This window comes from Diabrotica undecimpunctata, chromosome 4, assembly GCF_040954645.1.
Source record: "Diabrotica undecimpunctata isolate CICGRU chromosome 4, icDiaUnde3, whole genome shotgun sequence".
Taxonomy (NCBI): Eukaryota; Metazoa; Arthropoda; class Insecta; order Coleoptera; family Chrysomelidae; genus Diabrotica; species Diabrotica undecimpunctata.
In genome coordinates this window covers 157860888-157875912 of record NC_092806.1, presented here as the reverse complement: position 1 = coordinate 157875912, position 15025 = coordinate 157860888, and the positions used below count along the sequence as shown (strand labels likewise).

Below are 15025 nucleotides of genomic sequence, written 5' to 3'. Positions count from 1 at the left end.
ATAAATCAGTGCAAATCCTGCCCTATGCTGATGATATCAATATTGTTGGGAAAACGGAAAATGCTGTAGTAGTATGTAGTAACTCTACAGGTCCCCATAGAAACTTCGTCTCAGGGCCAGCAACCCCAGTTTAGCAGTCTAAAACGTAAACAACCTAGAATATTATCAGCAACAATGAAAGTTCAAATTAATTTAACTATATTGAAAGGATTTTTACGGGTATATTTAGTGGCTTCACTCAGGTATACCTAGTAAAAGCACTGATGATGATGGAATAGTTATTTCGAAAACGTTCTGTGAAACATCCTTTTATAAAGGATGTTTCAAATAAAAATGTTTTTAACAGAAATACATTTAACATTCTGGAAACTTGCGATTTTTGCAATTCCATCACCGCCGCACTCCATGAGCGTCATAATCGTAGGGGCCATGGTTTGTTACAACTGTTAAAATGATCCCTTATTTTCACACATATAATTCTTTTATGACAAAAATCAATTTTTCGGTGATATTACATCGTCTAATTGCCACTAAATACTCTAATTCTTAAGACATTGCCATTAGGTTTCTCAAGTCTTTTGTTTTGTCGTAGCGTATCTTTAACGTTTTTTACAGATATGCTCAATTGTGTGCTGCCTAAGCAATACCCCAGAGAGATATATACGTAGAGTATATAGGTGATGTATATACGTATAGTATGTCTATCCAAGGAATTTAAACCAATCACACAAACAATAATGGATCAAAACCAACATATTATAAATGACGAGAAAGGGATTGCAGAGGTATGGAGAAAATATTGTCAAAGTCTATATGCAGATGATCCTCAGAATGCAAATCACGACGAGTTCACTGCAGAGAGATAACCAAACATTCTAAAGATAGAGGTAGAAAAAGCAATCAAAAATTTAAAAAATAAAAAATCTCCTGGCGCAGACCAGATTACCGCAGAAGTTTTAAAAGAGAATGGAGATCTTGGAGTAAATGTTATGCATATGATCTGCAAAAAGATTTGGGAAACCGGAGAGTGGCCCAACGACTGGACAACATCCACTTTCATCCCTATATTCAAAAAAGGAACTCCGCTAGTAGGAGCAACTCCTTCTTCTTCCTATGCCGTCCCCATTAACGGAGGTTGGCGACTACATTTCTAAAAGTTTCTCTGTCTTTTGCAACTTGGAATAATTCGTCTACAGTCATGTTTGTCCGGTCTCGAATATTTCGCAGCCATGACTTCCTCTTCCTACCTATTCCCGTTTTGCCATCGACTCTACTCTGCCTGATGACCTGCAGAAGACTATATTTATCATTCCTCAGTATGTGTCCAAGGTATGCAGTCTTGCGTACTTTTATTGTTCTCAACAATTGCAGCAACTACAGAACTGTAACCCTAATATCCCATGCAAGGTTCTATTTTATGTAATACATGAAAGATTAAAAGCTTTTCTATTGCCTCAGATATCAGAAGAACAAGCGGGGTTTGTCCCAGGAAAAGGCACAAGAGAAAACATCCTTAATATCAGACAGATAATCGAAAAAACTCGTGAATTTGTTACTCCTATGCTTATGTGCTTTGTGGATTACACAAAGGCCTTCGATAAAGTCAAGTTGCAGCAGCTATGGTCCATACTAGTGGAAATGGGAACACCTTACCACTTAATTCAACTAATTAGAAGTCTATATGAAAATAATAAGTGCACAGTAAAAATAAACAACACCCATTCCGATCACTTCAGAACATAGACAGGTGTCAGGCAGGTATGCATAATCTCGCCAACTTTGTTTAATATCTACATCGAACACATTATGCGAAAGGTACTAGACGGATGGAAGGGTGAAATATCAGTAGGAGGTCAAAAAATCAGTAACTTGAGATATGCTGATGACACTTTAATATTCGCGGCAAATCAAGAAGAAATGGAAGACATAGTGAGATGTCTGGAGGAGAAAAGCAAAACATATCGACTAAAGCTAAATAGGAGTAAGACAAAGATCATGATAGTAGACAGAGCTCGGAAAAATCTTCAACACATTAAAGAAATTGGGGGCTTTGAAGTAGTAAATAGTTTCATATACCTGGGGCCCCTAATAACAAATGACGGAGGGTGTGACAGAGATACGTAAAAGGTTGACTATTGCTAGAACAGCTATGATGAAACTGGTAACAATATGGAAAAATTCTAGCATAACAATAAACACAAAACTAAGGCTGGTAAGGGTACTCATTTTTCAAATGTGGACCTTAAAGAAAGCGGATAAAAATAAACTAGACGCTTTTGAAATGTGGGTATACGATGTACGTTAAGAATATCCTGGATTGATCATCGCACTAACGTATTGATATTAGAACAACTTAAAATAGAAAGAGACCTAGGGGAAGATCTCTAAGCCGTTGGGTAGATCAAACAAAAATATTGATTAACCAAGGGTTACATGAAGCCGAACAACTAGCCCAGGACAGGAAAGGATGGAGGGAAATGGTGAAAAAAACTGTAAAGGCCTGATGGTGGAAGAGGATGTAGGTGTCAATAACTCCAAGAACGGCCAAATAAAAGATCTATTGGGCCTTAGCTAAGAGCAAACCAGCCTTTTCACCAATGTGCCATTGGGTAAAACTTTAAAAATAAAAAGAATCAAATTGGAGAGCGATGATACATTGACAATAAAAACCAAACTGAATGTAATAATAAAACAATCGGAATTTTTCGCAGCATATGAAATATCCATGAATTTAAATGTTTAGGTGCAATAATAACAAAAAACGGATATAAGAAGATATGGAAAATACAATACCCGTTCATTTTAACACCTCAACTGAATTAATTATTCGTACACCACTGACCACACTACCAATTAAGACTCGGAATTGCTTCAATCAGTGAAATTACGCTGAGTTTTTATTCTAAATATGGTTCAATCCAAAATTTGAACGCTATTTTTAGTTGTCGTATCAAAGTTTTGGCGTAATTACCGAATGAACGGCGATTTAATTGGTATTAACAATATGGCAGACCAGATTGAAAGATTTATCAACAAAAATCAAAAATTGAACATTCGTGTTTGATTAAATCATCGTTTTGTTCCCTATTGATTATTGTTCTTTCCAAAACGGTCCACTTTTAGTCAATTTTTTTATGTTTATATACATTTTTTGTAACTTTTATAATCACCTGTCCGATCGATCATCAATGATTATATCTATGCCCCTTTCAGCATTGTCGTTGCCATTTTTCTTTATGCTAGTATTTGTTTCGATATTTTTTAAGGACATTGCTTATTACTTATTTCATAAATGTTGTCTTTTCTTCTGTATATCATTTGATAATATTTTGGTCTTTTATCACCATTGGCTCTACAACCCATAGTGGGTCTTGACCTACTCTATGATCAGCTTCCATTTCTTCCTATCTTTCGCCGTGGTTTTCTAATGTCTAACACTCATAAGTCGTCTTCCAACTGGTCCTTAAATCGTGCTCTGGGCCTGCCTCTTCTCCTCTCTCCATCCGGTCTTTGGTTATAAATGTGTTTCAACAGCTCTATTTTGGTCGTAAACGTTATTGAAAATTATGAAGAACAATAACAGACAATGAAAGTGGGAGTGAATTAATATGGATAGTATGCAGTCTTCTGGTAAGTGACCAGTCTCATATAATGTATGTTATTGAATAGCTTTGTAAGAGCACTGGGGGTCATGTTTTGCTCACCCCAGGTCTGGGGGTCATGTAAGATGACCCCATTTTTCCATGTAAATTCCATGAGGATTGTTTTTGTTACTGATGTCCTTCCAATGTTTTTCTGGGGCCAAACAATGTTTTTAACAACTTTTTATTAAACTGAGGATGGAATGATTCAATTCCGAAAAGATCTTCTTTAAAATAAAAGTTTTAAGCTTTTAATAAGCATTTTTTTATACCTTGATACACACGAATACCACGTGCTTTGTATTCAATAGGTATACTAGCCACTCCTGGATATCTCCACTTCATGGTTTTGTTCCAGTTTCACTTTTAATTTTAAGCTATGTTTTGGTTTGCTTCTAATAGCTTTAAAATTTCAACCATGCACCTCATCAGGCCCTGGAGATTTCTCATTAGTAATTCGCTTAATGGCCATAGTTACTTCTTCGTTAGTTATTTCTGGGACGTAGAGATCGTTCTTACTATATTATAAAATAATATAAATAAGATATTTTCTTGTGATCAACATCTTAACTTGTTGGAGAGGTTGATTAATATATTGAATTGTGTTTGTTTTTTATTTAATTACAACGGAATAGCGTATCGATGACATTTCTTCTATTAGTTATCTATTCATTACTATATTAGTTCGTGTTCACATTACGAATACCGACTAGACTGAAATACGAGTAATGAATGAATAACCGACTGCCCTCTTTCTGGTCTGTTTATGATTATATAAGATATTGGTTATTAGGTCAAATAATATTTATACAAAGGTGCTGAGTATACTAGGCTAATTTGAAGTGTAGCAGAAGTATTATGAAACAAGACACATATGTTAACAATAGATACGTGTGCTCTAGTTTCTAGTTGTACTAATTAAAGTGGGTAAACAATTTTCGTAATTTATAATAAATATTCTTTCGGGATTTTTTATGAATCTTTAATATATTAATATCTCGCCACATTACTGATCTTCGAATAGATAGATCTTGCATGTACTCCTCCCATCTTCTTAATTTATCTTTAATGGTAGTCAAAATCTGGCCTTCTATGTCTACAACTATGCCTGCATTGCGTTGTTTTCTGGTGTTATGTAACTCTTTAGTCTTTTTGTGCATATGGAAATTGTCCCGTTTGAGTTATACTGTTTCAATTTTCGTACATTTCTCCATCTATGCTTCTTTTGTTCTTTTTATTTCTCGTAGTATATTCTTATGCAACTTTTTATATTCATTGCAATACTGCAATATTTTATCTCTCATCCATTTTTGCTTCTGTTCTTTTTTTGATTTAAGATTTTCATGCGAAAGTATGGTAATAGATGCCTTCATTTTATTCTACTGTGCTTGTATCCCGCTAGTAATGTTTTCAATAATGTTCGCAAAAGTCTTATTAAGCTCTGTTTTTACTTTCTTTTAATGTTTTTTCATTCAGTAGTATTATATCGTATTTTTGCCTTATTTTCTTATGAAATATTTTGATCCGAGAAGACATCTACTCCTGGACATGTTTTTGCTGAGGTGATAGAATTTCGAAACCTCTTGTAATTTAAAAAATGTATTCGTTACAACCATATCAGTCTCTTGATAGAACTGGATCAGGCTTTCTCCTTTTTCGTTTCTTGTGCCAAGACCATATATCCCAACAACATTCTCGACTGTACTTTGTTCTATTTTGGCGATAAAAAACCACCCATGATAATATACAGGGTGAGTCATAACTATTGGGACATAGACTAAGGACAGGTTATTTGGACCAAAATATGGCTATTTTGCCAAATATGCCTTAATAAAATGTTGCTGAGAAAAAAGATACAGGGTGTTAAAGTAAATTTTTGTTTTTCGTTTTTTGCTAATAGTTTCCCTGTATATTTATAAATTGCTATCAAAATTGGCACAGAGGCATAATCTTAGACAAGAAATAGTATTTTATTTACAATTCCACTATCAAATACCAAACTAATAAACAAAGTTGCAACTAACGTAAGGTTTCCGTTTTGAAGATAAATCAAAACTAAACACACTTTAACTTAAAAGAACTCACAAAAACTCAAACCAAATGTTCTACATGGTCTCCTCCGATTTCTATTCCTTTTCTAATTCTTTTTATAAAGGATTTTCGGACGTTAAAAAATATTATTCTGTCCCCTTATAAGATTAGCTGCATTTTGAATGTATCTCCAAAGTTTGTCTCGTGTATTAATTTCATTGGCATAAACTAAGGACTTCATATGTCCCCAAAAATAAAAATCTAGCGGGTTGTACTCAGGACTTCTTGGTGGCCATTGAAAATCACTGCCTCTGCCAATCCATCGTTGAGGAAATACGTCATTAAGATGATTTCTAACAGCTAATGAAAAATGAGGTGGCGCTCCATCCTGCATAAACCACATTTTTCTTCTTACATCCAGTGACAGATCATCTAAAATATCACTAAGAGTATTTTTCAAAAAGAATAAATAAGAATCTCCATTTAAATTCGGAGCAAGAACATAAGGCCCTAGTAGTTGGTCGCCTATAATGCCACACCAAATATTCAATTTAAACTCATGCTGAAAATGTCTTTAATAGCATGCGGGTTTTCTTCTTTCCAATAATGACTATTTCGCCAATTAAAAACCCCTCGTCTGGTAAAAGTTGCTTCGTCGGTGAACATAATATTCTTAATAAAGTGTCTGTCATTGCGATGTTTATTCAGAATACGTTGGCAAAACTGTAACCGTCGTGGAAGATCTGTTGGAAGTAAATTTTGAACAGGAGTGAAGTGATAAGGATGGAGGTTCTCTTTTTTTAGAATTCTAACAATAGACGACTGACTTACTCCTGTTGCTGCTGATAGATGTCGTGAACTTATTTCAGGATTTTCATCTACTCGAAACAAAAGTTCATCTTCTTGATTAGGTGTGATTTGTTTCGGTCGACCACCCCGATTTTTAGTGTGAAATGACCCAGTTTCACCTAAACTACGATATAATCTTGTAAAAGTTTTGTGATTTGGTTGCCTTCTGTTTGCGTATAACATTCCATACCTTCTGGCTGCCGAGCGACCGCAAAAATTTTCTTGTGCGTATACGCAAATCATATCTCGCATTTCTTCATTAGTAAAATGATTGTGACGAGGCATTTCAATCAAAAAAAGTAATGATTACTTTTAAAAAATGCAACATTACACTACACTGTCACATCAAAAATAATTTACTCTGAACAAATGACATTTACCAACAACAATTATCTGACAGTCCAAAGCATACTTTTCATAAATGAAATAATATTTGAAATCCTTTTTTAAGACTCTAAGCAGTTCGACTGCGTTTTTATCGAAAACGGTTGAAATTATCATGTTTAAACAAGAGTACCAATTTTACGTAAAAATGATGTTTACGTCATATTTTCTAATAAAAATTACTAAAAAGTTTCATCAGAAAAAGTTTAGACTCAATTTGATCATTAGGAATGATCCACGTGGCGCCCTCTATGACAAAACGTAAAATTGTAAATAAAATACTATTTCTTGTCTAAGATTATGCCTCTGTGTCAATTTTGAAATGGAAGACACAGGGATTTCACAATTTATAAATATACAGGGAAACTATTAGCAAAAAACGAAAAACAAAAATTAACTTTAACACCCTGTATCTTTTTTCTCAGCAACATTTTATTATGGCATATTTGGCCCAATAGCCATATTTTGGTCCAAATAACCTGTCCTTAGTCCATGTCCCAATAGTTATGACTCACCCTGTATAGTTAGTTTATGTATATATGAGAGACTGTAATAACTCTGTCTGACATCGGCGTAAATCATATCACTGATTTAGCTATTTCTACATTATCAGCAACAAAAAGCAATATTTTTGTACACATTATTTACAAACTTTCAATACTTTTTCTTAGTCAGACCTTAGCCAGAAGCAGAAGGTTACACGAACTTTACTTTAATACTTTTTCTTTATTTCAGAAGAATTTATTTTTAGTTATTTCAGAGAATCTCATGTCAGAAATTGAACAGCACGAACGATAAATATCAGAAAAAAATTGAAATAGCCTTTAAATAAATCTTTAAAAATATTGCATCTTCTTTCTCGTAATTCTTTTTATAAGACATCAATAAAAGCTCCTCTTATTCTTAAAAGGTCAACGATTTTCGTGCTTTATGCCCGTCTACGTGGTTCTGAATGAAATCCGAAGATTTTAATTTGTGAAAGACCTATTTTAAATCATACACAACACACACACTCACACACTTGTACAAATAAAGTACCTACCGGCCTTTCAAACCCTTCTATACCGTGTAGTCGGTGAGGATACGGTCGACAATCGCCTAAAACCGGTACGTATTTGGTTTTTGACCCTGTAAGATGCTTAAATAAACATCTGGACCACTCGTCATTTTTGAATATTAGAGACGGGTTACGTCACTCCGTGAGGAGATGAAAACAAATCTGTATTTCTACTTTTGTTAATCAAGACGATGTTGGGTTTTGACTAATTTACATTTTTTCTTTGGTCCCGCATGTCGTTACTACATTAGAAGATTATTTTTATGATCTGAATTACTATTCAGCTATGAATCACCACATAAAACAACTTTTAGTGTTCAAACGATAGGTAAAAATCAAAGAACGAAAGTCTTTTTTTTTCATTAACACGTTTGCTACTAAGGGGGTGGTACTTAATTTTCGTCCTTATAGATCATGTAAGTTATGTCAAACATTTGAAAGAAATCTTTACCTGTTTGTAATTTGTATAAAACCGGATATGAATATTTAGTTCCTGAGGGATTTTTTTTATCCATATCATATATGAGACGTTGGTCTATAGCATAAACAAAAATATAGACCATTGGTCTCAAAAAGAAATTTTAAAATGCAGAAAAAAACTGTAAAATCAGGATTATAATGTCCAATCTATAAAAAAGGGGATAAACTGAAATACGAAAATTATCGCGGCATAACCCTACTATATATAACATGTACTCAATGAACTCCTTTTTCAATAAAAAACCAAGCAGAAAATGGACATGGATGAGCCCCGATAAAAAGACAAAGAATGAAATAGATTATATCCTAACGAAGAATAGAAACCTAGTAGAAGACGTATCAGTATTAAATCAGTTTGACCTAGGAAGCGATCATAGACTGATAAGAACAAAACTAATAATTAACAAAAAACTAGAAAGAAAAAGAATACATGAAAAAAGATACAAATGGACATCTGAAGAAATCAAAAATAGTGAATTTAATAAAAAGATAGCGCATGCATTAAATCAAGTTAGCATGCAGCAGATAAACTCCAATGATATTGATGATTTGAATAACCTTATTACCGAAACAGTGAATAAAAGCCTTCTGCAACTGAAAAAACCAAAAACAACATACAATGAATTAGACAAAGAAATATTACAACAAATAAAAAGAAGGAAGATCTTAAATAAATCTAACAAAAGGGGAACCTACGAATATAGAGAACTTAATAGGCAGATTAGAAAAGGAATCAGACAACAAAAAAGAAAAGAAAACGAAAAATTAATAACAACAACTATTGAAAAAAATAAGAGTATGAAATGCCTCAGACCGACACTAGGACGACGTCAGATGATATCATTAATGGGAAAAGACGAAAATGAAATCACAACTAGAGAAAACATACTGACACGAATAGAAGAATTTTACACAGAACTTTACAGAACACATCAACAAGATGATGAGATGAGACCAGCACGGAAATTAATAAAAAATGTTGGATCAGAAATAATGCCAAAAGTAACAATTTCAGAGGTAACTACAGCATAGGAAAATATGAAGAGAAATAAAGCTGCAGGAGAAGATAATATTACCACAGATATGATATTAGAAGGAGGTAAGGAACTAATTGCAATTGTAACTAAGCTTGTGGACAGTTGTTTACATCAGGGCAAAGTCCCTAAGAGCTGGAACAACTCTAAAGTAATCTTATTACACAAGAAAGGTGATAGTCGAAAATTGGAAAACTACAGACCCATCAGCCTACTGTCACACCTGTTTAAAATACTCACCAAAGTCATAACTACTCGACTAACAAGGAAATTAGACGAATACCAACCATATGAACAGGCAGGTTTTAGAAAAGGCTACTCAACTTCCGATCACCTGTTAACCACAAAAATATTAATAGAAAAATGTAACGAATACAAGTTTCCAGTTTTCCTAGCATTTGTAGACTACGAAAAAGCTTTCGATACCATAGAACACACGGCCGTAATAAACGCAATGCAAAATTGTAGAATAGACAGCAGATATATTAACTTAATAAAAGAAACTATGAACCAAGCTACAGCTACATACTACCTAAATGAAAATGAACACACGAACCCTGTACCATTAAACAGGGGAGTCAAACAGGGAGATACTTTATCACCCAAACTGTTCACCTTAGTTTTGGAGGACGTTTTTAAAAACCTAAATTGGAAATATAAGGGAATAAACATCAATGGCCGCTACCTCAGTAATCTACGATTTGCAGATGACATAATCCTGATAGCTACTGACCTACAAGAAATGCAAACCATGCTTTTAGAACTACATACCGAATCTTCTAAAATAGGACTGAAAATGAATTTAAACAAAACAAAAGTCATGCACTCCGAAGACACCGTGACAATAATAAACGATAAAGTTATAGAAAAAGTTGAAGAATATATATACTTAGGACAAAAAATAATACTAAATAGGGAAATTCAAACTGAAGAAATAAAAAGAAGAAGAAAGTTAGCTTGGGCAGCATTCGGTAAACTGAACTATATACTCAGAAATCAACAAATTCAATTACATCTTAGATCTAAAGTTTTTGATGCATGCATTATTCCGATATTAACTTATGCGGCACAAACATGGACAATCACAAAAAAGAATATGAATATACTTAGAGTCACTCAACACGCGATGGAAAGAGCAATGCTAGGTATATCACTTAAGGACAAGAAAACAAACACATGGATAAGACAGAAAACCAAAGTCACCGATGTGGTGCAAAAATCATTAAAGTTGAAATGGGAATAAGCTGGACATGTAGCTAGGAGCGATCTAAACAAATGGCACAGATCAATTTAAACCTGGAGACCATACCAACACAAAAGACCCAGAGGTCCTATGAGATGGACAGATGATCTGAAAAGGACTGCCGGGAAAAATTGGCTACAAGTAGCGTACAATAAAAAACAATGGAAAGGAAGACTTGAAGAGGCTTATGTTCAGATGTGGACGTGAATGGCTAGACGAAGAAGACGAAGAAGAACCCTACTATACAAGCGTAACGAGAATTGGAGTTTTACGAGTGTACTGAGATTTTTCTGAAACGTCTCTACGTCTTTCACTAGATAAGACACCACGAGTATTTGTGTCCTCTTCGACAACCATTTATCGACTCTGGATGTTGTGCTTTTATTGCCTTGAGGAAAGAAAAAGAGGCTTCTGTCTACAGACAGTCAACAGGTGTTGGTCATTCCTGTCTTTTGTATTGATATCCATCTAAACAAACCATTCATAATAAAAAGAGTCAGCGTACTTCTCTAAAATTAGTGGCTGGGTATACTGTAACTTTTATAAAGATAGAAAAAGCTTATGAATAGATACATATTTTAGAGATTATTGTTGTGAAAATGTCGAAAATTATGTATTCTTATCGAATTACTCAATAAAAACTAATTTTGATTTGTTTTTAAACTTTTTATTTTCTTTTAAAGATGACAAATTAACACCAATCTTAATAACAATACCAACAAATCTCTTCATTCTATAATAATATTTGAGATGTACACTAAAACACACATTAAACCGGTTTACTAACAAACTCTTTTTGTTTCAGCAATGATGGCACAATCTTTAGCGCCAACAACACCCAGGGAATCAATCTCATCATCTTCCAATCATCTCGTACACAAAACTTCGAGTCAACTGGACTATTCTAAATACGTGAAAAAGTTTTCGTCGTCCTTGGAATGTGGCAGTACTTACTGCAAGGACCTCAACTACAGGTAAATACAATTGACATTGGCTTTTTTGACAAGATTGTCAAGATTGTTGTTGATCTACAATTATTTGACGCATATGTTTTTTGTTTAGGGAACATTTCCACTGTCTGGATTGTAATTCGAGGGTATTTATCAAGAAGGAAGAGATGATCCGCCATTTTAAATGGCACAAAAAGAGAGATGAATCCCTACAGCATGGTTTTATGAGGTACAGTCCTTTGGATGACTGCGGTGACAAATTTTCCAATTGTACACACAACAAGAAACAAACCCATTATCATTGTATCAAAGAAGGGTGTGATAAGGTAAGTTCTTACTTAGATTAAACGCCTCTTTGGTAGCCTAAACTTTTCGCAAAAACCACCTAAACATTAATTTTGTTTATCTTCCAGGTATACATATCAACGTCTGATGTACAAATGCATGCAAACTATCACCGAAAAGATTCGGCAATCATTCAAGAGGGCTTCCAAAGGTACAGAGCTACCGAAGAATGCGGTGCCAGTTACTGTGCGTTTTTTGGCCAAAGAACTACCCACTTCCATTGTCGAAGAAGCGGTTGTCGTTTCACGTTCAAAAACAAAAGCGATATGGGTAAGTTTTGTTTATAAAGAAACTATTACTGGAACACTAAAACGGTTTTTATTTTCAGAGAAACATAAGTCATATCATATCAAAGATGAGCAACTCTCGAGAGACGGTTTCAAGAAATTTATGAAGAACGAAAAATGTCCTTTCGACAACTGTCGGTTCTCGAAAGTGTGCAATCACATACACTGCATTCGCCCACAGTGCAGCTACGTCTTGCATAGCTCAGGCCAACTGTTTTCCCACAAACGCAAACACGAGCGTAAAGACTCAGAACTGGCGTACAGAAAGTATAAGTTAGCCCAAAGTATGTTAAAGACTTTGACTGATGGTCCTGTACCGCCCCCTTTGAATTTTGCTAGAGACTACGAGGCTCAAATTGACAGTTTAAATTTGTCTCTTTATAATCAATCCTCAGGAGCAATGTCCAACATGTCTAACATGTCCAACACTGAGAGTTTAAGCGAGAGAAACTCACCAGTGAGCTACGAGGAATCTGAGTCTATTTCTGCGATAGATTTAAGCGCTAATGAATCTAATTTTGCTCAAGAAGACACCATTTCCTTCAACAGTGAAGACTTCTGGCGAAAATACTGTCAATTTGTGCCTGAGAATCAATGCCCGAACGACAAATGTGAATACACCTTTACAGATCACTTCCATTGCTTCGTTGAGAACTGCGATATGACATTCAATACTAAAGAATCTGCCAGAGAACACGCTAGAAATCACGAACAACAGGAAATGATCACAGACAACTACTTCACCACTGTTACAGTACAAAGCGGAGAATGCGAAGAAAATTGCGTCTACCAAGACAAAGAAAAACATTATCACTGCAACTGGGAAAATTGTAGGGAAGTTATTCTTCCAATCGACAAACCATTTAGACGTTTGGAACATTACAAAATGCACGAATATTCCAAGAAGCTCAGTTTAACTAAGGATCCTCTAACTATGACGCATCTATCCAGCAGCATCGATGGAATGTTCTGCAGAAAACGTGGAAGGCCACCAAAGAATAGAGTCATCGAAGTATGGAATGATTATGTAAGTAAAACTGTCTTTATGTCTACAGTTTATCAATAGAGAGATACTGATTGTTTTCTAATTTTTAGAACCCTATGGGTACCCAAACCCTTATGGACAGTCCACAAGCTATTTTCACCAGCTTTAAACTCCCAAAACCATCAGCAACGCCCTCTAGTAGCAAAGAGATCGAACAACAAGATTCCAATGATGATAGATCCAGCACCCATAGTCCCACGGTAAGTAATGAACAGAATTCATGGAGAAAGTAATCAAATCTAATTGAAAATACTACATACAGTAGTCGAAAAAAAAACGAAATTGCTTTTAGTCTAATTGGTTTACTTTGTTTTTAGCCGCAGGACTATTCCCTCCAAGGCTTTGATGTCTTTAATGAAAATACCAAATGCCCCGACACGTTGTGTCCATATCTAGGGTCAACGCACTTCCATTGCGTCCAGAACAGATGCCTCTATGTCACAGAGAAAGAAGATACTTTAGTCCTACATGCTAAAGATTTCCACGATAATGTAGAAATATTAGACGGCTTTGAGTTCTACGATAGAAACATAGATTGCAGGTGAGTATTTGTTAAAATTAAATAATTTGTGTGGATAAAGTTCTCTGTTCTTATTCAAGGAAGATTTTATCATTTATATGTAGAGCAAATTACCATTGTTGGAGCAAAAACTATTCGAAACATCCTCCTAACCACCAATTTATGTATTGAGTAGTAAAAATTTAATTTTTCAGGCTTCACAACTGCCCCAGTAACAAAATCAACCGACATTTTCACTGCACACGACCGAACTGCAACTATTCCTTTGTTCAGTATTCATCAATGGCGATTCATAATCAGAAGCATGTGGAAGAACTTGCTCATGCCTCTCAAAGCACCTTTATTCAACCTAAACTGGAGATTCGAGTGAAGAGCGAGGCACAATTGACGGATCAAAGATTGGAACCTAGTGATGGACAGTTCAAAGCTATTAATTTGAGCCAAGCAGGAGAAAACAATAAAGTATCAGGTAAGTTTTTTTAATGTATCATGAGGAATGAGCTGTGTTTATTTAGGAGCATCACAGACTGTGTTGAATCATTTTCTATTCAGTATTTGTCTACGTTTTATATTGACTGATAGAATTAGTGGTTGCAATACACTGTTATGCTTTTTATCAATAGGTTTAAGTTACTTGGAACATTTGGAAGAGGTATTTCTTAGTTTTCTCCATTTTTTTTTAAATATGGCAACACTGAATTGTCGCTGTAGAATTTTTTATTTAATTTTTCAAGAAATAAACGATTTAATAGTTCCTTAAAAATACATTTCCAAATGAAGTATCAGTAAAGTATAAATTTGTATAGGAAGTAGATAGTTGTAAGGGTTCTTGCAGGATGACGTTACCAAAGGCAAACTTATAGATTGTAAGTTTTATTTTTGAACTAGTTTCAAAGAAAATCAGTTGCAGATCATAAATAATTCGCGCATTTATTAAAAAATCAATTCAATGAACTATTGTTCGTCTTTTGTGCTTCATTAACGAAGACAAAAATCAATTTTGCTCAATGCCTACCTCTCCTGACAAATAACGAAATCTGGCAACATCAAAAATATGATATATACCGATTTTTAATTACGATTACTTTAAAACTTAAGTTGCTTTTTAAGAAGTATCCTTTGGTAACGCCGCCCACTTATTTACTGTAAATATAGCATT

At 34.5% G+C, this 15025-nt stretch overlaps 1 protein-coding gene across 2 annotated transcripts in view; it reads left to right on the top strand.

The window, feature by feature from the left end:
* Positions 1–15025, top strand: part of LOC140440308 (zinc finger protein castor homolog 1-like) — a 246779-nt gene that overhangs the window by 223806 nt on the left and 7948 nt on the right. For both annotated transcript variants that reach the window (XM_072530734.1, XM_072530733.1), the window contains exons 6-12: positions 11525–11693; positions 11782–11995; positions 12083–12284; positions 12343–13328; positions 13397–13546; positions 13664–13887; positions 14061–14335. In XM_072530734.1, the coding sequence (XP_072386835.1) occupies positions 11525–11693; positions 11782–11995; positions 12083–12284; positions 12343–13328; positions 13397–13546; positions 13664–13887; positions 14061–14335 (2220 nt within the window). The remainder of the gene's footprint in view (positions 1–11524; positions 11694–11781; positions 11996–12082; positions 12285–12342; positions 13329–13396; positions 13547–13663; positions 13888–14060; positions 14336–15025) is intronic.